The sequence below is a fragment of the Myiozetetes cayanensis genome, unplaced genomic scaffold (assembly GCF_022539395.1).
Source record: "Myiozetetes cayanensis isolate MyiCay16 unplaced genomic scaffold, myiCay2020 scf7, whole genome shotgun sequence".
NCBI classification, from domain to species: domain Eukaryota; kingdom Metazoa; phylum Chordata; class Aves; order Passeriformes; family Tyrannidae; genus Myiozetetes; species Myiozetetes cayanensis.
Genome location: NW_026087964.1, coordinates 4,260,713 through 4,281,914, shown reverse-complemented (window position 1 = coordinate 4,281,914; position 21,202 = coordinate 4,260,713). Strand labels below are relative to the sequence as shown.

Below are 21,202 nucleotides of genomic sequence, written 5' to 3'. Positions count from 1 at the left end.
TCTGTTTTGAAGAGGGAGTTGTTGTACATCACCTACATGAAAGAGTTAAATCCACCAGCCCTGGTATCCCAAAGATACTAGGTCTAGGCTGGAGGCTTCAGATTTGGGACCCAAATATATGCTCTATTGTTTGGAAACCACCACTGATCAAAACACTGTTTTGGAAAGGATTCTGTTTATTTACAGAAATCTCCATAGAAACTACAACAGAGATTCTTCAACCAGATGTGATGTTTCATTGTTAATTAGTTCATCTACTGGAACAACAGCTTTCCTATCATGAGATCTGGGTAGCTAAAATTTGAAGTGCTCACTCCAGGCTGCCCATCAGATGGAAAATATTAGCAACACACTCAGCTTTTTGGAACTGAAAATCTCCAAGTGTGTGGTGTAGAAGCAGCAGACGTTGTTAATCTCCAGCCACCACCGTGGAAAGAGGTGCAGGGCTCTTCTTCAAGAGCATGTCACTACTCAGCACTCAGATCCCTGCCCTCACAGTCAGCTCCCATCACCTGCAATGAACTAAACTTTATCTTTACTGCAACATCCAATAAACAATATTATTAATTGGCATCATGGATTATATCCAATGACTTTCTGTACCTAGGCTCTAGGGGCCATGGTGAATACCAGCCAAAAAATCAGGGTAGCAGCAGATGATGATGCTGTGATTGGGAAAACAAAGCAGTTGTTGCATCCCTGTCTCCTCAGCTTTGTTGAGTACAGTTTAGGAGCTAGGCTGGATCTATTTTTAGACAGACATTTACCTGTCTTCCAACCCAAACATAGTTCTCCCTTGTAATACCAACGATGCTTTCAAATGGAACAGTGAATCGTGGTGCCGCGATCATAAATAAAATTACCAGCTGACAGGCACAGGCTCTCACACAACTCCTTGGTGCAAGCCAGGGTAACACTTGTCACTTGCCTCCCAAACACTGCCAGTTGGCTTTGCTGATGGAAAGAAAGGCAGAGGAGAGTGTTTTAAATGCCAAGAGACAGACAACCGGTGGAACGTTCTGTGTGTTGAAACACTGCAAGACTAACTTTCTCCAAAAATGTTCAGTTCCTGGGTCTACCACACATTGCTGGTTTTGTGTGGGTTGTTCTGGTGTTTTTGGTTTTTTTAAATTTTGTTTTTGTTTGTTTGTTTTGTTTTGTGGTTTTGTGGTATTTTTGTATATTGTTTTGTTTACTTTTTCCTTAAAGGTACCTGCCCATTAAACTGGGAACAAACCCCATACACGAAGTTCATGGGAAACATTTGGATTTCCTCACCACCTGAGCTTGACTGGCACCCTCCCGCCCTCCAGGAAGCCCAGCCCATTCACACTGAGTAATATGTGCTGCTTGGTCCCCAAAGCCAGCATCACCTTTAGGTTGGCTTTGTTCTCTTTTGGGCTGGTGCATTTCCCAGAGGAAATAATGGAGAACTGGCTTGAAGAACTTGTACAAAAGGAAATGGGTTCGTTGAATTTGACACTCACAATGTTCACTCATGCTGGGAGGGAATGATACAGGCGCTTGATTTGGAAAAAAATTAAAATTTAAAAAAAAAAAGATGCCATGGAACAGCAGAGAAACTCTTTCTTTGAGAATGAAGTTAAATTGGACAAGATAAAGCAATCTTATTTTTAAGGTATTAGAAATGACAAAGTAAAAAGTAGAGCTGTTAACTGGTCCCCAGGACACAATGTTGCAGAGCAAGCTGGGAAAACAGAGAGAAAGGAAAGAGTTTAAATGACTCATTAACCAGTTCGGTGTCATCCTGCTCCATTTCCTCCAAAGGAGTCTGAAGTCGTCCCTGACACTGTACGAAGGACACCAAGTTTGGGACTCAGGAGATACAGAAGTTAATACTGGAAGGTTCGAAGATCTTCACCACCTAGTCATGTGCTGCAAGTCTAAGATTTAAAGAGATGGAGGGAGGAATATTCACCACATTTGTGTCCCCAGTGGCTCTTTCCTCCAGGCAAACAAGCCATACGACACCAGTGAGCACACAACACGTGTCAGCCCCATTAAACAGCCACAGCTGCTTCTGGGCCACTGAGACCCATCACACAAACACAGTCAGGCAAGGTGGTCCCCAGCTCCATCAGCTCCTGTAGTGCTCTGACAGGTGACACGGGCCAAGGGACTCTCCTCTCAAACACTGAGAGCCAGGAGAGACTCCATGGAGATGGATAAAGTTACACCACAAACCTCTTATGGACAGCAGAACTTCACCACTGGGAAACTCTCTCCCAGGAAGGATCAAAAATCAGGGTCTGACAGAGGTTCTGTCTGCAAACAGCAAGACAATATTGGCAAAAACCTGGCAGCAAGCACTGAAAAGCAAATAGCTGATGTAAACTGCCATTAATTTTACTGGCACCATCATCAAAAATAGGAAAAAACTCACAGGAAACTTCCTTCCCCTTCACTCCCACAGAGGATTTAGTTTGCCTGCATTAGGTGAGGTGGAGAGGAAAAGAAATCTGTAAGAAAGTAGATGCTCTGACTGATCCATTTGTCAAAGTCAAACCACACAGATCTTTCAAAACCAAAAAAAAAGATTAGTCATGTCATGACCTAGTGACTTCTGAAAATACAGAGAGCTCCTCATACAGCCAAAGACAGCGTGCTGAAATGAAATGCTTTCTAAATTTGTTTTTTAATGGAAAAATAGCATTCATTTCCCTTTTTCTGCTTTAAAACATTCTGTGGTTTTCTGGTTTAGGTAATAAATCTATCCTCCAAATAAGGAAAAGTAGGAGATGGTTGATTATTTCTCTCTGTTTCTTCCGTGCAATTTTAATTTTTACAGCAGAGAGGGGGAAAATACCTGTTTTGGAGGCCTAGTTGGCAATCTCAGTAGTGAAGCTGTACATTTAGAAGTCCAGCTGAAGTCACAGAGTTTGATTCAGCCCTTGCCTGGTTCCAGTTCCTCACTGAGGTGACTCTGTTGAAATCCCCTCATGTCAAACTTAGATATTTCTTTGCTTACTCTGTGCTGTCAGAGCTGCACATAAAGACTGGAAAGTTGGTCAGAGTACAACCCACTGACTCTAGGATCAACCTGGAGATATTACCTGACTCCAGCAGGGTTTCAGCCACAGTTTATGAACCAAAGGCTTTAACTATGCCAGAGTCTAAAGTCTGTGCTTGGAACATGATGAATGTTCTGCTGAAAGTTGGAAACAGGAGAGGAAATGGCTGGGGAGAAGGTGAGTTTGGACCATGTAGGCGAGGCTACAGTTACATTTGATTTGGAAGCCTAAGAGAGGAAAAAATCCCCTCACAAAAGAGATTGACCAACATCAGTGCAGGTACATGGCACAGTTTGCCTGCATGGTAGTACAGTCCAAGGGCAGACCAGTATCCTCAAGAGTTCCTGGAGAACACCAGAAGTACCATGAAAAAGTGTTAAAAGCACAGATTTGTGGAAGCCCTTTATATAAACACACCAATGATGTTAGATCATGCAAGTAGGTTCAGTACCTTTGATCCACCTTAGTCAGCACTGAAGTAAAATACACCCTCCCATAGACTTGAACCAGGAACAGGCTGTCTGGAGAGAGAACTGTCATCCTTTGTTCGTACAGCACCAAGCAATTTTTCGTATAAATAATAAATAAAACTCAGAGAGTAGAGGTACCAAGCAGTATCACCTTTCCTTCCTATTACCTGCTCGCAGAGAGGCCAATTCACAACAGATGAGGCTCAGTAAGTAAATGATAATAAGGCAAAAAAACCCTAGACAGCTTGATTCTTTTCTCAGTAAGCAAACACAACTAATCACATTGAAACACACATGTATTTTCCACACAACAGCTCACACAAGGTCATTAAATGTGCTTTTGGGTACCTCCATTGCATGCTGTAAGGGTGAATTTTTCTGAAGAGGACTGTTCAGCATAAGAAAGTAAAAAGAACAGTTCTTTAAAATAAGGAAGGTAACATTTAAACAACACTTTTCAGGTAGGAGTTACAAAATCTAAAATCTCACAGACGGCATGTTAGGTCAGAGGTGCATATTGCACCTGCAGAGAAAAATAAACCACCCCTCCTGAGCAGTTTAAAATGCAGAGGCCCCTTCAGTCCCACAGCCTTTGGCAAGGGAAATAGTTATCTAAGCTCAAGGATAGGCAGTGCCTTGAAGTTAAGCCTTAAGGAGTCACAGATACAAAAATTGCTCACTCATCCTCTTCAGGAAGGAAAGGAAGATCCCAGTGCTCCCTGATGTCACAGTTTCCTAAAGGTGCACACAGTGGTGTAATACTTGGGGACTTGTAGCACAAAAACTCCAGATAGCATTATCACTATTTACAGTAAATCCACTATCATTCATTGCTGTGCAATCCTTTCTAAGGGAAATCCATGAAAACGAGTATTTCGTTAGCATCAAGCACAGCTAGAGAGGGACAACCTCCAGCTCTGCCCAGCCCAGTAAGGTCCCTCTTTCAAAGAGCAGCAGCTACATCTTGTGGAAAGGTTTAGGATTGCAGGTTTATCCCTGATAAAGCGCCCGGACCTGGCAGTCGGGCTCATCAGAAGAGAGAGGATCCAACACCAGGAAGGAAAGCACAGGTCCAACCTCTATGGCTCTGTAGTAAACCTGTGCTGAGTGTAGCCTAACGTGAGCTTGAGAAAGGCTCCAACTGCGGCTGAGAGCACACTCAGCGGCAACAGCCCTTCTGAGCAAGGTGCATCTATGAGCCAGGCAAGTGAGGGAATAACCACTTAAGTAATATTAGAAGTAAAAAGCTGTAGCTTGCAATGAGTCAATCCTGTTAATGTCTGTTAGGTAATAATATCTCATCTGAGATGCCTGCTATTGCCTAGGGCTGCCTTCATCACAACCCATGACCTGCAGCCTACAGCTCTCAAGGCTTTCCTCTACAAGCAGGACCAGGGAGCTCTTGACTGGGGACTTAAAAAATCAATAGCTTCAGCCAAATGACATGGAAAAACCCCACAGAGAGTAGCAGGCAATCAGTCCTTCTATTCAGCCCTCTGCTTAGCTTGTCTGCAAAAACAAAATCACTCCAGCTCCTCTTAAAACACAAACTGAACTTCCAAATTTTTTTACATCAGGAAATACTTTATAGCATCTGTGACAGGACCAGTATAACTAGAGTCTTGTAACTCTGAAGTACTTTAAGTCTGACCAACCTGATCTCCTTTTATGATCAGGTGACACGCCTCATGGATGAGGGGAAGGCTGTGGATGTGTCTACCTGGACTTCAGCAAAGCCTTTGACATTGTCTCCCATAATATACTCCTGGAAAAGCTGCAGCCCATGGCTTGGACAGGGGCACTCTGTGCTGGGTTAAGAACTGGCTGGAGGGCCGGGCCCAGAGAGTGCTGGTGAATGGGGCTGCATCCAGCTGGTGGCCGGTCACCAGTGGTGTCCCCCAGGGATCAGTGCTGGGCCCAGTCCTGTTAAACATCTTTATCGATGACCTAGATGAGGGGATTGAGTCCATCATTAGCAAATTTGCAGACAACACCAAGTTGGCAGCGAGTGTCAATCAGCTGGAAGGCAGGAGGGCCCTGCAGAGGGACCTGGACAGGTTGGACAGTTGGGCTGACTCCAATGGGATGAGGTTCAACAAGGCCAAGTGCCGGGTCCTGCACTTTGGCCACAACAGCTCCTGCAATGCTACAGGCTGGGGACAGAGTGGCTGGAGAGCAGCCAGGCAGAAAGAGACATGGGGATGCTGATTGACAGGAAGCTGAACATGAGCCAGCAGTGTGCCCAGGGGGCCAAGAGGGCCAATGGCATCCTGGGCTGCATCAGGAACAGTGTGGCAGCAGGACCAGGGATGTGATCCTTCCCCTGTACTCAGCACTGGTGAGGCCACACCTGGAGTGCTGTGTTCAGTTCTGGGCCCCTCAGGTCAGGAAGGACATTGAGGTGCTGGAGCAGGTCTAGAGAAGAGCAACGAGGCTGGTGAAGGGACTTGAGCACAAGTCCTATGAGGAAAGGCTGAGGGAGCTGGGGTTGTTTAGCCTGGAGAAGAGGAGGCTCAGGGGTGACCTCATCACTCTCTACAACTCCCTGAAAGGAGGTTGTATCCAGGTGGGGGTCGGTCTCTTCTCCCAGGCAATCAGCAGTAGGACAAGAGGGCATGGTCTCAAGCTCTGCCAGGGCAGGTTTAGGTTGGATATTAGGAAGAAATTCTTTATAGAGGCATTGGAATGGGCTGCCCAGGGAGGTGGTGGATTCTCTGTCCCTGGAGGTATTTAAGATAAGACTGGATGTGGCACTTAGTGTCATGGTCTAGTAATGATGGTGGTAGTGGATCAAGGGTTGGACTTAATGATCTCAGACGTCCTTTCCTGGTTGATTCTATGATTCTATGAAGTGAGAGCAGAAAGTATAAAATAGAGACATGGCCCCTGGGGAGCCCTTACAGCAAAGCCAGATCAGGAGTACAGAAGGAACAGAGTGAAAGTATAATGATTTGAAGTTTTTCCTTTGAGCTACATGTAAAAATGTTATGCAAGACATCATTACCTACTGGAAGAGGGAATGGAAGTTTACAGATATTTCCTACCAAAGATACAAAAGTCAATAATATGAAAGACAAGTGTGAATCAAAAATTTTATTTTTTTTTCCCCACATACATAAAAAAAGTGAGTAAACACACAAGACAGCAAATCAGAGAAACTAAACATATTTACAAGACAGTCAAGAGATCAATTTTTTTCTATCTTTGAGATCAAGTCATCACAGATTTTCGTTAGTTCATCATTTTCTTTAGTCTGTGGAAAAAAGAAAAGAGTGAGTTTCAGGTATGCCCAGACTATGCCACCACCCTGTAGTGAGCTGAGTTGCAAGGAGACAGCAAATGGAACAAAGTGCATTTACATGATAACGACTCAAGCAAATTTAATGTAAAGGAAAGTCTATGTCAAAGGGCACATGGTATCCTTGAGAACCTCAAGAAATGAGCCAGAATCCACTATACTGTTTCTACTTCTTCCAGACTTTCCCATAATACATGGAGAACAACTGATCCAGGGAAATGAGAATTTTCAAAGTCTTCATTAGGTACATGGAAATGCAAGACAGTGACAGTTTAGATTTTGATCTTCACAAGACACTTTAAAATGGTGCTTTTATACTTTTACTGACAAATGACAGTTTTCAGTTTGTAGAATTCCTTATATGGTCAAACCATTTTAAAAAGAATTCTTAACAAGAAGTATTACTGTATTTATGACAAGACCATAACCAGTTCTGTGTTAAATGGTTTGTCTCATCTCTACTTACAGGCCTACTGTTTCCTCAGCTATGCAAACCTTAGCTTTAAGTCTAAAGATTTAAAAAAATATGGGATTTTTCCATAATAGGAGTGTGTCAGCATTATCCATTTTTGAGTTTTCACTGCTAGCAGAGACAACCATGAGGCAGTAAAACTGCATGCATTTCCAGCAGTGACTTTTAACCTTCAAAAAGCTTCTGAGATAACAAGTCCTGAGATAATACAGCTGTGCCATTATTTTCAATGCCTATTTCCCTAACCCTGCTAGGACAGTAGCCACCAAAACCAGCACAGTTAGCATAATTACTTCTAGCACTGGTACAAGGGAGTTGTACCTAGTCCAAGGCAATAGCTTGAAGAGTCTCACCCATGGCATTTTGACTAACCTTTTGTTCAAGGCTCCTCTCCAGAGACTGGTTCCTCATCTGTTCTTTGCGCAGAAGCGCCTGTAGTGCTGCAGCCTCTGAATCTGCTTTGTTTCGGATGTGGGCAATTTCTTCATTTGCTCTGAAACGGTTGCAAGGTGATGTTAACGTCCGCTTCAGTCAGCACAGCAAGTCACACTAGATGCTTGTATTTTGGGTTAATCTCAAACATATTTAAGCCAAGTTCTGGTATTATTGAAACACATTCTGTAGCAACTGTGAGAACTGTGTACTTCACTCCCAGTACTCAGCTTCTTGACACGGCACTTACCGCTGCAGCTTCTCCTCTGCATGTGCCTTTAGTGCCTGATATCGCTGCTCTTCTTTTTTAATCCTAGCCAAGTAGTCCTCAGCACATTTTTTCAAAAGTTCTTCATTCTGTCCCAAAAACCAAGAAGCTTAGTTAGCTTTTTACGTGCTAGTAGATGAAAAGCCTCTCCACCTGACAAACGAGGCTATTGGAATACACCCAAGTGGCAGTATTTGCTTACCAGGGTAACAGGAACAGCTGTGAATTCCTACAGATCTACACAGACTAAAATGGTTCAACTACCTGAACTTTGTAAACTAAGATTTATTCACCCTATGTCCCTCCCAATACACTGTTCAGTAGCAAACTGTAGTAAAGGCAAAGGTCACTAAAACTACAGTCAGTGCTTGGTTTTGTTGCTTTCCTTTTTTTTTTTTTTTTTTTTTTTTTAAAGCATCTTTGTCTTATGCTGCAGTTGTCCCAGGAACAGCTAGAAATCCAACTTCTCCAGAGAATTCATGGAAAGATTCAGGCTGTGGACCCCAGTGTAAATTAATACAACATTAACAGCAAGAAAGTTACATTGCTAGGCACACTATGAAGATGTTTTGTTAGCTACCACAGGAAGTTGGAACTGTTTGAAACAAGTGCTAAGACTCCCTACTAATTGCAGCTCTTGAATTTAGCAACTCTGTTTCCAGGTGTGTTTCTTTTCTAAGGAAAGCGCTTCTGAATTTAGGGTAGAAATGGGACACAAGATGAAGGAAGTCTAAGAACTAAAGTTTTAACCGAGACATCCTGCCTGTTTCTCAAAGCTACACTACCATGAAACTTGCAATAGGCTAGTTTTAAGCTTGAGTTTAAGGATAACAGAGTGAAAAAAATCTGAAGGCATTTTTTTTAAAAGCCAACTGAATCAGTTTTTATGCATTTCATGCAGTAAGAAGCCATAGCTTATGCTCCTCATTAGCTTCCTTCCTTCACCCTCTGAAAAAGCTGCAGAATGAAGGCCTGATTTTAGCTTTAACAAAAACCACAACTAAGTAAAGAGCATCCAATAAACTATTATCATTTTAACTTGTAATAGCAAGACTTCTTCAGCATCCATTCAATATGATGTAAGGGAAACAAGCCCCTCTAGTGCAGCAGTTGCTACATGAGAGTGTCTCTATGATAAACAAAAATGACACATGTGCAGCAAGAAACACCTCACTTCTGTTTGAAGAAACTTTGGCTTCTAACAGATGTTGTTATTATACTTTAAGACAGTCACTAAATACAACAAGCTAGTAATTTTTTGTCATCTTTAAAGTAACAACTTAGCACCTGGTTTTCCAGGTAGTGCCTATACTAGCTAATTAATGGCTGCTCTTGAAATTTCACCATTTCCTCTCCACTAAATCTCATTTATCTTGAAAGGATTATTTGCACTATAGCATCCTTACTCTGTGGTAACCCTCTAGTGCCTCTTTCTGCTTTTCAAGTCGTTTGAAGAGGTCAGAGAAAGACTTTTCCATGGAGTTGAGATCTGATAAAGCTTGCTGCTTCTCCTCCATCAGCTTCTGCATTTCTTTCCTTGAGATTTCCTTCTGCTTCTGAGAATCCTCTAGAGAAGGCAGAGTTAACCCATCACAGTTATTGCATTAGCATAAAACTAGTTCCATAGAATAGACAGATAGGAGCCCCCATGCCTTCAATTCTTGCTCTTAAGCACAAAAGGGTTTCACCACACAGCCTCTCATCTGGACAGACACCACATATGTGCTTTTAAGAAAGCAGTCCTTGTCTATTTGCTACAAGCTACCTCACACTGAAATCAAGGCCATTAAACACTGATGACAAAGTGCTGGTCTAGAGCACTGCTTCTCCTGCAATGTAGTCAAAATACTCCACCCGAGTTTACCATAACAGGAGCCTCAAACGTTGTGATAGAAGCAAAGAATTCAAAAATATTTATTTTCATTAAACACACACAATAGCTGGAAGATCTGAGGAAGACTGGGTTAACAAGTCAAACTAGCATAGCGAACTTTCAGGACAAGTTTGTGTTACCAGACCTGAGCTATGTTTCCCACAGGCTTAAAGAAGCACAACAAAGCTGGCATAACATTCAGTCTCTTTAACGAACTAAATTTAAGCAAGGCACAGATGTGCCTATTCAGCTATGAACTAAGAAAATGTACCTAAACAACAGGAGTTTCACTGTATGTCTTTCCTAGTTTTGAAGCCACAGACTTGACTGAAGCAAAGGCCAGGTCTGTCCAGAAAGAACTCCTAGTGATGTCTTGCCACTTAAATCATGTCAGATAATAAACAGTTAAACACAAAGTGCTGACAACCAGATCTGCCAGTCTTAATGAACCAATAACTCACACTCTACTGGAGAATAAGAAAAAGTTAGATGTGTTCGTGCCTGATTCAGAAACTCATTGCTACCTACCGAGTGACATCATGTCTGTATGAATATGCATAAAATTGTTAGTCTAACTACCTTGTCTGAAACCTTACACTCACCCTGGAAGTACTTGAAATATTAATTCATCAGAGGTGAAAGAGTACTAACCTCACTTAATCACCTGAGGTTAAGCAGGCCCCAGCCCCCCAAGGCATTCAAAGTGTAAATAAGGAACTTACCCATAACTTGTGTTATTGTCTGTTCAAACTCAGCAACTATTTTTCTAAAAACCATGAAAAAAAAAAATGTTGAACATATGTTAGAAAAAGCATCTGGAGTAAACAAGGAGATATAAGAGTCAGGACAGGTTCATACCCCATTTCCTGATATTCCATGTACAGCTTATTATACTTGTTTTTCCATTCCTGAGTCTCCATCTCTTTCTCTTGAATCTGTAAGGATGAAAAAGTAAATCCTTATTTCTTACACAGGAAGAGATAAAATATTTGGTACTAAAAACAGTCAGAAGGGCAGCTTAGGTATATTTATAACCCAATACAGAGAGCAATAAATTCCAATTGCTTAACAGAATCAAAGTTGTTTCCTTACAAACTTAACTCAAATAAGATTTAGATTGATACATAGATTTTGCATACATGATAAGCACCATGTCTTCATACCTAACACATCTTCAAAAGGCATGATCAACCTCTTGGCTACTCTTACTCATTGTATATGCAGACCATCAAAATTTCTGAGAGAACACAACTGGCCAAAGAACATTCTCTCAAAAAAAAGCTCTACACAAACCTGCTAATCTTAACACATGAGAGAAAAAAAAAATAACTGAAGCCTATTCAAGATCAAGTTGCTGTTTGGAGTAATTTATGTTTAACACCAAATTTGGAAACATGGTAGGGGAGGAATAAAAGATGCCTCAACTCATTTATGAATAATCATACCTATTTCACATCAGCTGAATCAGAGCTCACAGTAAAAATATTAAGCAGCATAAGCACTATTTGCTAAATGCAAAACCAGCTAATTTTGCCCCAAAACTGCACAGTATACTGTAGTACACTCATTTTCCAGTATTTATTTTGGAGCAAATTCATTTTAAATTCATTGCACTATTTCAGATGACAGGAAGACAGGCAGAAGAGGAAGAAGTAATAATAGTTATGCTAGGAACAAGTGTTACAAAAGCAAAAATACGTGAAGATGGAAACATGCAAAAAATTTTCACTTGCAAGCTCAGAAATGGTTCAGTAGACCCCAAGAAAGCATACTTTCCTAAGTGTTGTATTTGCTCAAAAGGAAAACAGGTTTTCCCTTTTCTCCTACTCTTGAGTTGTTTCAGACACACACACAAAAAACCCACACCTTAAAATTTAGTCTGTCTTCCTTTCAGGTTAATATAGTAATTCCAAACCTTTTTACTTGTTTAAATAACACAGCTGAAGCCATCCAGTCACACCAATAATTATGTTTGCATGTGTAAAATAGTTCTTTCAAACAAGAAATTAGAGCAGCAATTTTAAGATATTACAAGCTTTCCCCCTTGCTATTGTATATAAAAATTCTTAATTTTAGATCAATGCATTAAGAGCTGTCCCCTGCTAAAGCTGCACTTTTTTTCCTGTAATAAACAATATGCTGGGTAAAAGTCACCTCATAAGTAAGAGAAGGTAAAAGTTACTCCTAGAAAAGCCACTATCTCTGTACTCTAAAGAGAAACAGTAACTTAAGTAGCAAATAATCACAGGCCATCTTCATTTGGTGTCCTTTGTGTCATTGCCTGCAGTTCAGCAGTCAGGAATTTTGAATGCTCTACTTTTTAGCTGAAGTCAATTTTGAAGTGACATGATTAGCTTTAAGGCCATTTATGCTTAGACACTCCTCTTACATTATTTAGTTTTGTGAAGCTACGTAACCCGGAAGCCACAATGAATCAAGTACTCAAGTTTTTTAAGTGAGTGGGCACACAAATCTTCTTGCATCTAGTTCCAGAAAATACTTGAAATCCTATCAACTACTTATTTCTCTCCTCCATTAATGTCTTTCTCCTCCAGATCTCACCTTCATTTTATTAGCTGGACATAACTGTTGTGCCTTTGGGTCCCACAAAAAAAGACTTGATCACAGCACTGAACAGAAAGTATCCAGATCTCTGCTGTTAAGCCTGACCTGATCACATCTGATAACACTTGCTGACCAGCTCTAAGGCAGAACCTACCTAGAAATGAAGTTTAACCTATTTCCTTAAGTATTAGCTCTCAGGAGTTTTATTCCTACAGCTCTCATCAAGTGCAGAGCTTTTCAGAGTGAGATGCCTACATCAAGTATGATGAGAAGACCTACAAAGTAGAGGCTTATTCCAGATAATCTAAACAAAAGGAATTTCCAAGCTATGCCAAGTTCTGCTTTGGAAGGGCCACCATACCATTGCATCCATGTCTTTTTGGCTGTATTTTAGCACATCTATAATAGCATCCACAGCAGTGTCTGTAGAAGCAGTAAAAGTGACTGGAGGAACATCACGACTCAGGGAATCTGGAATTGGGGGACCTGTGTCCTGTAAGGAAAAAAAAAAGTTTCAACAGATTCCTACTGTCATGCCATTGATTAGATCTATGCACATAATTCAATGCTAAGTCAACATAGATTACTTAAATACACAAAATAAAAGCAGATGACACCACACTGTTCTCCAAAAGCAAAAAAAAAAGACCATTTCAGGATGAACTGCTGTGTGCAGATCTGTCCATAAAAGGCTGCTCAAGCTATAAACCATAGACTATAGAGCACTGAGTTTAATCAAAGTGCTTTTCATCTCAGCAGTGCAACTAAAAAACAAGCTTCTCTTTTATGGCTTTGCTTGCATTAAAAAATATTGCCTTTCCAAAGCATTCTTTAAAACAGCTCAAATTCTCCTAGATCACATACAATGGCACCAGTTTCCACAAAAAAATTTTTAATACTTTAGAAAATGAAGTCCATCAAAAAGTTCAACTTTGATATAAGTGAGTATCCAACCTGGCTTAAGACAAGAGTTTAAATAAACCTTTATCACATTCTGTGATCTTTAAAATATCTGCATAAGTCTCAAGTCCAGAACCTAGGCTAATCCCTTTCCCAAAATACCAACATCAAACCTGATAGCACTGTAGGCACCCTTACAGAAGTTGTAAATGTCCCCAGAAGATCTAGTCCTTTTGGTTTTTCTTCATCTTGAAGACTCACTAGAGGCTTTTCAGGTTCCTCAAGCAATTTACTTAAATCACGAACAGGACTAAAAATAAACAAAACACACACCATTAAATTCAAGTGCTGCCTTTCCTTGTAAAGCTCCTGTATCAGCGATAGTGTGTCCAGCAGGATCAAGGGCAGTGATTGTTCCCCTGTACTGGGCATTGAGGAGGCCACACCTCAAATCCTGTGTTCGGTTTTGGGCCCCTCACTACAAAACACTGAGGTACTGGAGCAAGGCCAGAGAAGGGCACAGAGCTGGAGAAGGGTCTGAAACTCAAGTCTAATGAGGAGAGACTGAGGGAGTTGAGGGTCTTCAGCCTGGAGGAAAGGAGGCTCAGGGGAGACCTTCTCTTTACAACAACCTGAAAGGAGGTTGTAGCCAGGGGGTTGTTGGTCTCTTCTCCCAAGGAACAAGACTAGATGAAACAGCCCCAAGTTGCACCAGGGTAGGTTTAGATTGGACATGAGGTGAAATTTCTTCACTGAAACAGTGATCAAGCATTGGAACAGGCTGCCCAGGGAAGTGGTGGAGGCATTTAAAAGACATGTAAATGTGGCACTTAGGGACACATTTAGTGGCAGACCAAATGCTGGATTAACTGTTGGACTTGATCTGGAAGGTCTTTTCCAACCTAAACAACTCTTATGATTTTGTGTACTACAGCCTAGACTAAGTCAATACCTACCTCTGCTGAGGTGGAGCTGTGATGATACTTTCATTTGTTTCAATCAATTTCTGGTACTGTTTTCTTGGGCTGTCTCTCAGTAGAGGGTCAAACTTCAAATACAGCGACTGCTTTCTCAAGGCTGACTCTTTGAACTGAAGAGAGAGAGGCATAAACTGGCAGATACGCTGTTTGAGAGCACAACACACACATCCCACCCACACACAAACAATCCTCTGGAGAGTGGGTGAGCCTGTTCTTCAGTGGCCAGAGCATTGTTCTCAAGAGAAAAATTACATAAGAGAACTCTGTGCCCACATGCTTAAGTCCTTATGTAATATCAAGTGAACTCAATCTGCTCCCAGATAGAATAAAAAGGGCAACCATTTATGAACTATTCAAAACCAGCAGAAGACACTGAAAGGGAAGGACAGTGTTGTAAACTGAAGGAGCAGTGTATGTCATTCACATACAATAATAAGGACAAACACAGCATGACCAAAAAAACAATTCCAATTCAGTGTATTCACTGTGCATTCAGAACTACTCTTACTCTGGACCCAAGTAGGAGAAAGAAAAATGAAGCTGAACTGATTAAAACATGACATGCCCAATTTAGAGACAAATTTCCTGAAACTGGCCATAAAGCAAAAGAGCTTAAAAGTATTTTTGAAACAGTGATCCTGCACTTTCAAAGCACCATGTTGTTCTTGCAACCACCAGAAGAGAAACATCAGCCACGATGGTTTCACTGCTATTATAGGAAAAACACCACCTTTGAAAATTGAAAGTAAGAGACCTCTGATTTTCTGTTGAATTCCTTATAACTACATTTCTTTCCACCATCCCCTCTGCCCAGCCTTGTCACCACGAAAAATTCCTTTGGAACAGAACCTGTACCTCTGCAGACAATCCAGAGTGAAACTATTTTATGAAAACATTTAAAAGTTTAACAGTTTCACCTTTGCTTTCCCTCTCCACCCTGCCAGGGAGGCAAACAAAACATTTCAATGTCATACTTACTGAGGAAGTCCCAAACTGTTCCAGATAGTCTATTTCTATGCCCATTCCTAGGACTGGAAAAAAACAGAAAGGATACAATGAAGATGTCATACGGTCTTACCACAGAGAGAAACAAACACATATGTGTAGAAAGCAAATACTGCTTTCATTCTCATGAGTTCTAGTTCTTCAGTTGTTTAAAATATTGCCTATCCAGACCTGAAAAAAAACCAAAGGATCAGGCGAAGATTTCTAAGCTAAGCACACTTACAGCTTCCATTTGTCCCCAGATACCTGTAAGTATAGGCAGAATTTAACACTCAGCTGAAGAACTCCTGTTGTTCTGTGGTTAAAGCGACAAGCACGCTCAGATATTCTACTATTTTACACAATGCCCCACAAAAGACTATGGCTGTCAATCTCACCATTAAACTGGCACACAGCTCAGACTTGAACAATGAAGTTACAGCCATTTCCCAACATACTGATTCCACTCCAGTCTGAAGGTCAATGACAGACTGCACTGCAGTGAAATAATTTCCTCATCCTTCCACACAATGCTTCTACAAGGAATAACCCCTCCAAGTGGTCAAGTCACAGCTGTGTAGGAAGCTTTCAAGACAAGCATGCAAGTGCAAAAAGACCATCCACACCACAATATGAAACCAGTATTCAAGTAGTGCTAAGGCTGCAGTAATCTACAAGACTCACAAATACAGATAGTTACATTGCTCTCAATTTACAGAGGCTTTAAAACCAGAAGTTATTTTAAAGAAGCATTTTTTTTCAGCACTGAAAACTGCCACAGAAACTCTAAACAGATTGTTTCTGTACCAGTCTAAATTTTATCCTCCCAGGCAGCTGAATTCTAATACCCAGCTTTGTGAACTTAGCTTAAAGCAGAGAAAGTTAAAAATAGGTTTAGGTACATTTCCCAGCACTGCTAGTTACTGTAGGTTTTGCAGTCCTTTCAGAAGTGCAGAACAAAGACAAAACTAGAATCTCTACCAAAACTGAATTGGAAAAATATATACACACAGGTTATTGTAACATTATATTTTCAGTCTGTTTTAAAGAAATGCCATTACCTTCAGATGATGGTCTGAAGAACTCTTCAGGTTCAGCATTAGCTGCCTCCTCATCTGCTGTTATTTCGGTTCTGGGGGAATGAGGTTTAACTTCTGCAGACACTGGCTTTTTTCCACTGTCAGAGGAAACCAAACTATCTTGAGAGGGGACATTATGAGCTGAAGACATTTTAGATGGGTCTGTTTGCTCCTCCTGATGAGAAAGAACACAATCCTTTTTACTGTTAAAATAATTACTTAAATGTAATGAAAATCATTATAATGATCAAATTGGTTTGTCACAAATTAGCTGGGCAGCCAACATAATGAAACGAGGGTTCACAGGCATAGAAATGAAACTACCAACACTGAGTACAGCTCATATTATACAGGAGTCACTTTTTTTTTTTTTTTACAGCCCACACCCTGATGTTTGTCCTTATATGTGACTGCTGATCAAAAAAGATACTAAATATCAAGGTACCAATTTGTCTGTCTCTGATGTTACCTTCAAAAGACAAGTCCACACAGTTGATGTTCCTTTTCGAGCTGCTGAAGATGCACAAACCCACTACTTCTTAGACAAAATATCAAAAATAGGTTTCACAAGATTAAGTCTCTAAGTCAACTGTTTCATCAAACAACCTGGTAAGAACTGGCTATCTTTGTTATACCTTACCATGTCTCTCTCTCCTGGAAGTTCAGCTTCTGCTTGAACTCCTGGCTTCTCCTCTGGAGCTCTTGGCATGTCTTCTACCGCGCTCTGCTTAACAATTTCCCTAAAAAAAAAGAAAAAGAAGAAAGAAAAAAAATCAAAATTTAAGTCACACAGTTCTGAATTCTGTGTTACCAGATACACTGAACAAAGTTACCTTTTTTGAGAGTTTCTACTGCCACAGCCCAGGAAGCTTTACAGAAGGCAGGGATGTAAATTCACTGTCTTGCCTGGTGACAACTTAAGCGACAGAAAGCTCTCCCTCCATCAGAAGCAGTGTTATGTAGGAAGCAGAAAGTCAAAGCAGTATCACTTATTTCTATTCATTTAGCACTGTTCTCACATTTCTCTTTGTTAGGCTCAATATTGTTTTTTTAATTAAAGTTAGGCTTTTGTTTAATTAAGGACAGAATTACAAGAGCCTGCTCCTCTTTCCAAAGCAGTGCTGTGAGTACTGGTGTAAAGCACAGAACTTCATTAGAGAAATCCAATACTTCAGTTTGTGCTGTCAGCAGCAAGTACACTTTTCACCTTGGTAAACAGTAACTAATCACATCACAAAGGGGGCAAGAGAGCAAACATTTCTGTCAAATGACCAACTTGTGCCAGTTCTGGCTGTCTACAGCAACACTGACACTTCAATAACTAGACTTTCTAGGAAAGGCAACACAACATATTCCATTCTCAAATAAAAAGTTTGTGGTGCCAAAAAAAAAAAAAAAAAGCATGTTCAGAGACAGGGTTTCTTATTGGAGACAGCATTTAGATACCAAGAACACATAGGTAAGAAACAGCACCTCAGAAAACAGACCAGCAGGAAACAGCATTGCCTGCTCCCTGGGCATTTGATTCAAAGACAGTAGCAGTAACCTGGTTCTCCCCATTTGACTCTAATCTTGGAGGAGTGGGGAAAGAACCACATGACCCAATGCTCCTTCCACCTAAGCCTGTTCCCTCCCATTCTTCCAGATTTAAGAACAACTTTTCCCTAGAGCTACTCATCTTGGGACACTTTCCCCAGTGAGATCTTTGTTGTTGCAACATAAGTGTGCCAAAGATTACAAGAACAGACTCAGCCAGTGTTGGAGGGAAGAAGTTAAAGTAGGAATCAACTACTTAGATACTATCTAACTCTCCTCACATGGGTTTGAGGTGCTTCTGCATTCAGCTACACATTTACTTACTGATTTTTGGGTTCTGGTTTTTCAGGAGTTTCACAGGTACTTGGACAGTTATCCTGTTCCACTGGAAGAGGGTCCCTTCTTGAAGTGGTACTATCCTGCTCCTCTTGCAAGTGAACTTTCTGAGGGCTGGGCTTAGAACGAGGCGAGGTGGAAATTTTGGAGCCTCCTCCGAATGGATTGAAGTTTGGATCATCAAGTTTGTCCCAGTCAAACTTGTAAGATGCTTTAGGAAGAGGGATTTCATCTTCCACATTACTTTTAGTTTGCACTTCAGTATTCTCTGGTTTTGTTTTAGTAATAGGAATTCTTTTGGAAGGTGGTTTAATTCCAGGTCTTTTACCTAGTTTCCTAGGAGGTGGTTTTTTAGCAGTGGCATTATCAAAGTCAAATTCCAGTTTTACTGGTCCAGCCTTGGGGACATCAGGCTTTTCTGCAGGCTTCCCTTTGGAGATAGCCAGATCTTCATCAGGCTTTGACCCTTCTGTGGAAGCTTTTTCTGCTACCAAAACATCCTGACGCTTCGATTCCCCTGTTACATCAGAACTACTGGGACCTAAACTGCCAGGTGACTGTCCAGGAGGTGCAGGTGCCTCTGCTAATCCCACTGAATTATCAGTTTGGCTCAGGTCTGTGGAAGCAGACTTCACACCCTGCTCAGAGTCACTGAGTGCTTGCTTAGGGGACAGTGTGGATTTGTTAGACTCCAGCTCACTCAGTGCAGGTTCTTTTGCAGAGAGGAAAGGCTTCTCTTCAGTTAAACACTCTGTATTCACTGTGGTTGAAGCAAAAGGACCTGTATCTTCTGTCAGAAGAGAATCACTACTTTTTTCAGAGGTTTTCTCAGGGCTGCTAGCTACTTTTACAGGAGACTTCTGCAGATTTCCAGGAGAATAAGGCAACTGTGCTGAACTTTGAAAAGGATTGATGTCATCTAAGTTATCAAAATCGAGACTGTAGGATCCTCGACTCTTCACTGGCATCTCATCATCTGGATAAGGAGCCACACTGACCTTCTCTGGCATCTGTGTATTCTCTGCTTCAGCCTCAATCTTCTGTTGACACGTGCTGCATTTAAAAAAGACCACACATAGTTATTTTTCAAGCATCACTTAAAATTATCTTTAGAAAGATATATGCACAAGTAGCTTTGCATGCTCAGAATAATCTGATTTTTTTTTCAATAAGTCAGCTGACATAAAAAGAATATCGTAAAAGCAAGAATTCAGTTGCCACCTGAACAGTGAGAGCTCAGGTATGCAAGAACTATAGGGAGATCAATCCTACAAGGTATCCAGTGTTCTAAAGCTACCTGTTCTACACAGCTTTGTTACCTTATGACAGCCATCCCTGGAGACTGCTCTGCTCACCAGAGAATACAGACATTGCCCTTTCACTGGGCAGAGAAACACACATTGCTTAGGAAAAGTCATTGACAGTAAGCAGCTCAAACAAAAGCACAGCTCCTAATTCATCTTCATGCAGATTCATCTCTGACTCATGACAGACTCATGTCTGAGACCAAACCAAGTCATGATTCAGGTTCTCCCATTCTAGTCATTACTTTGTCTGGTCATTCTGACAAGAATTTTCCTCTCAAAGGTATGCACCAGCATTTGATCTATGAGGGCCTGCATACCAAAAGAACCTGGACTTCAGAAACTCCAAGCTCTGCACAACAGTAGATCTGAAAAGGAGAGTGATAATACAAGAAAATACTTCTTCAGCAAGAGAGTAAGATTCTCTAACAAAAGAAACAGGTTAAAGAGTTTGTGTACTTGCTACTGCTAAGAATCCTGCAAGTTTTTGCTCTCCACTTTATTTCCCTAAACTCTACACAGCTCCTGAAGTTTAGCCTCAGACTACAGAGAGTTAAGCCATTACTTCCTGAAACAGGATTTCCTCCCATTGTTTTGTCCCTCCGTAAAGTTCTTATTTCTATGTGCCATCTTTATCTGCTGAAGAACAGAACATGATTAAAAGCCACTCACTAAAAACTCCACTGTGATAAACTCGACAGCAAAGGCGGGAGATAAGAGCTGAAGAAGTTCTTCTCACCCGGTCTGAGCGCCGCTTCCCTGCAATAGCTCAGCCCCAGGCTGCTCCGACTACTCAGGTCCCTCCCACTCTCCTTCAGTGTTTAACCTAATAAATGCCAGTCAAGAACGAGACACCTGCCCGAAACGCCCATCACTTGTCAAAAGTGACACCCTTCAGCAGCACCGAGCCCTGCAGATTATCTGCTACAAACCAATCCTCACATTTTAAAATAAAAAAGGACAGTACAAGCAATGTGTTGACACATAATTATGCTCTAGCTAAAACCAATTCAGTGCTGACCCTTTTAACTCACTTGAACTTTGTGAGTACTAAATCTTTCTTTATTTGTGCAAGCAATGAGTTTGGGGCATAAATAACATTAAGTTATTTAATTGTGGTGGTTAGCTCAGAAGTACTTTTCTAAACTAGACTACACATGGAAACAAACAGTTGAAGCAAATTTTTACATTTAAAGAAGATTAAAGTGTTCCTACCCTTCACCTTCCCCCCTTACAAACAACAAAAATAGGTGTCAAATGAAAGCATTTGGTCGTTAAAGAGGAACAAAAGGGGGTCTATTTGCTTGCAGAAGGCAAAGCTAAATCTTAAGATTTCTTGCCACCGGAAATTACAAGTGTCACGTGTTTATACAAGTTTAAGGGGGGGGGGGCAAAAAAAAATCAGTAACAAAAATATGCATTGAGATGTCTTAAATATTGTCATGACACCCTCAAATTGAAACATTGTAGATTTTATGCTCCTCTCTAGACACCTTCCATGGAGACCCAGGCTGCCAGACTGCAAAGGCACATAAACTTTTATACTTGTGCTTAACGTTATATTCACTTTGTGTTGCTAGAGTTTCTTTAATCTTAATACTCACTGACTCAAGGTGTCAATTGAAGGTAACCCTTCAGAAGATTCATCTCTTTAGATTTTTCTCCTTAAGACA

General features: G+C 41.0%; 1 protein-coding gene across 4 annotated transcripts in view; it reads right to left on the bottom strand.

Annotated features, from left to right (window-relative positions):
* Positions 1-6,612: 6,612 nt before the first annotated feature.
* TACC3 (transforming acidic coiled-coil containing protein 3) overlaps positions 6,613-21,202 on the bottom strand; it is a 24,947-nt gene continuing 10,357 nt past the window's right edge. For 3 of the 4 annotated variants that reach the window (XM_050338350.1, XM_050338348.1, XM_050338349.1), the window contains 13 exons: positions 18,214-19,278; positions 16,994-17,093; positions 16,336-16,528; positions 15,269-15,321; positions 14,267-14,400; positions 13,509-13,620; positions 12,772-12,903; positions 10,704-10,780; positions 10,568-10,611; positions 9,379-9,539; positions 7,955-8,061; positions 7,645-7,765; positions 6,613-6,755 (listed from right to left, as the gene is read on the bottom strand). In XM_050338350.1, coding sequence (XP_050194307.1) covers positions 6,690-6,755; positions 7,645-7,765; positions 7,955-8,061; positions 9,379-9,539; positions 10,568-10,611; positions 10,704-10,780; positions 12,772-12,903; positions 13,509-13,620; positions 14,267-14,400; positions 15,269-15,321; positions 16,336-16,528; positions 16,994-17,093; positions 18,214-19,278 — 2,365 coding nt within the window. In that variant the 3' untranslated portion in view covers positions 6,613-6,689. Of the gene's footprint in view, positions 6,756-7,644; positions 7,766-7,954; positions 8,062-9,378; positions 9,540-10,567; positions 10,612-10,703; positions 10,781-12,771; positions 12,904-13,508; positions 13,621-14,266; positions 14,401-15,268; positions 15,322-16,335; positions 16,529-16,993; positions 17,094-18,213; positions 19,279-20,201; positions 20,266-21,202 lie in introns of those variants that run through there. The other variant, XM_050338351.1, reaches the window with a different exon arrangement.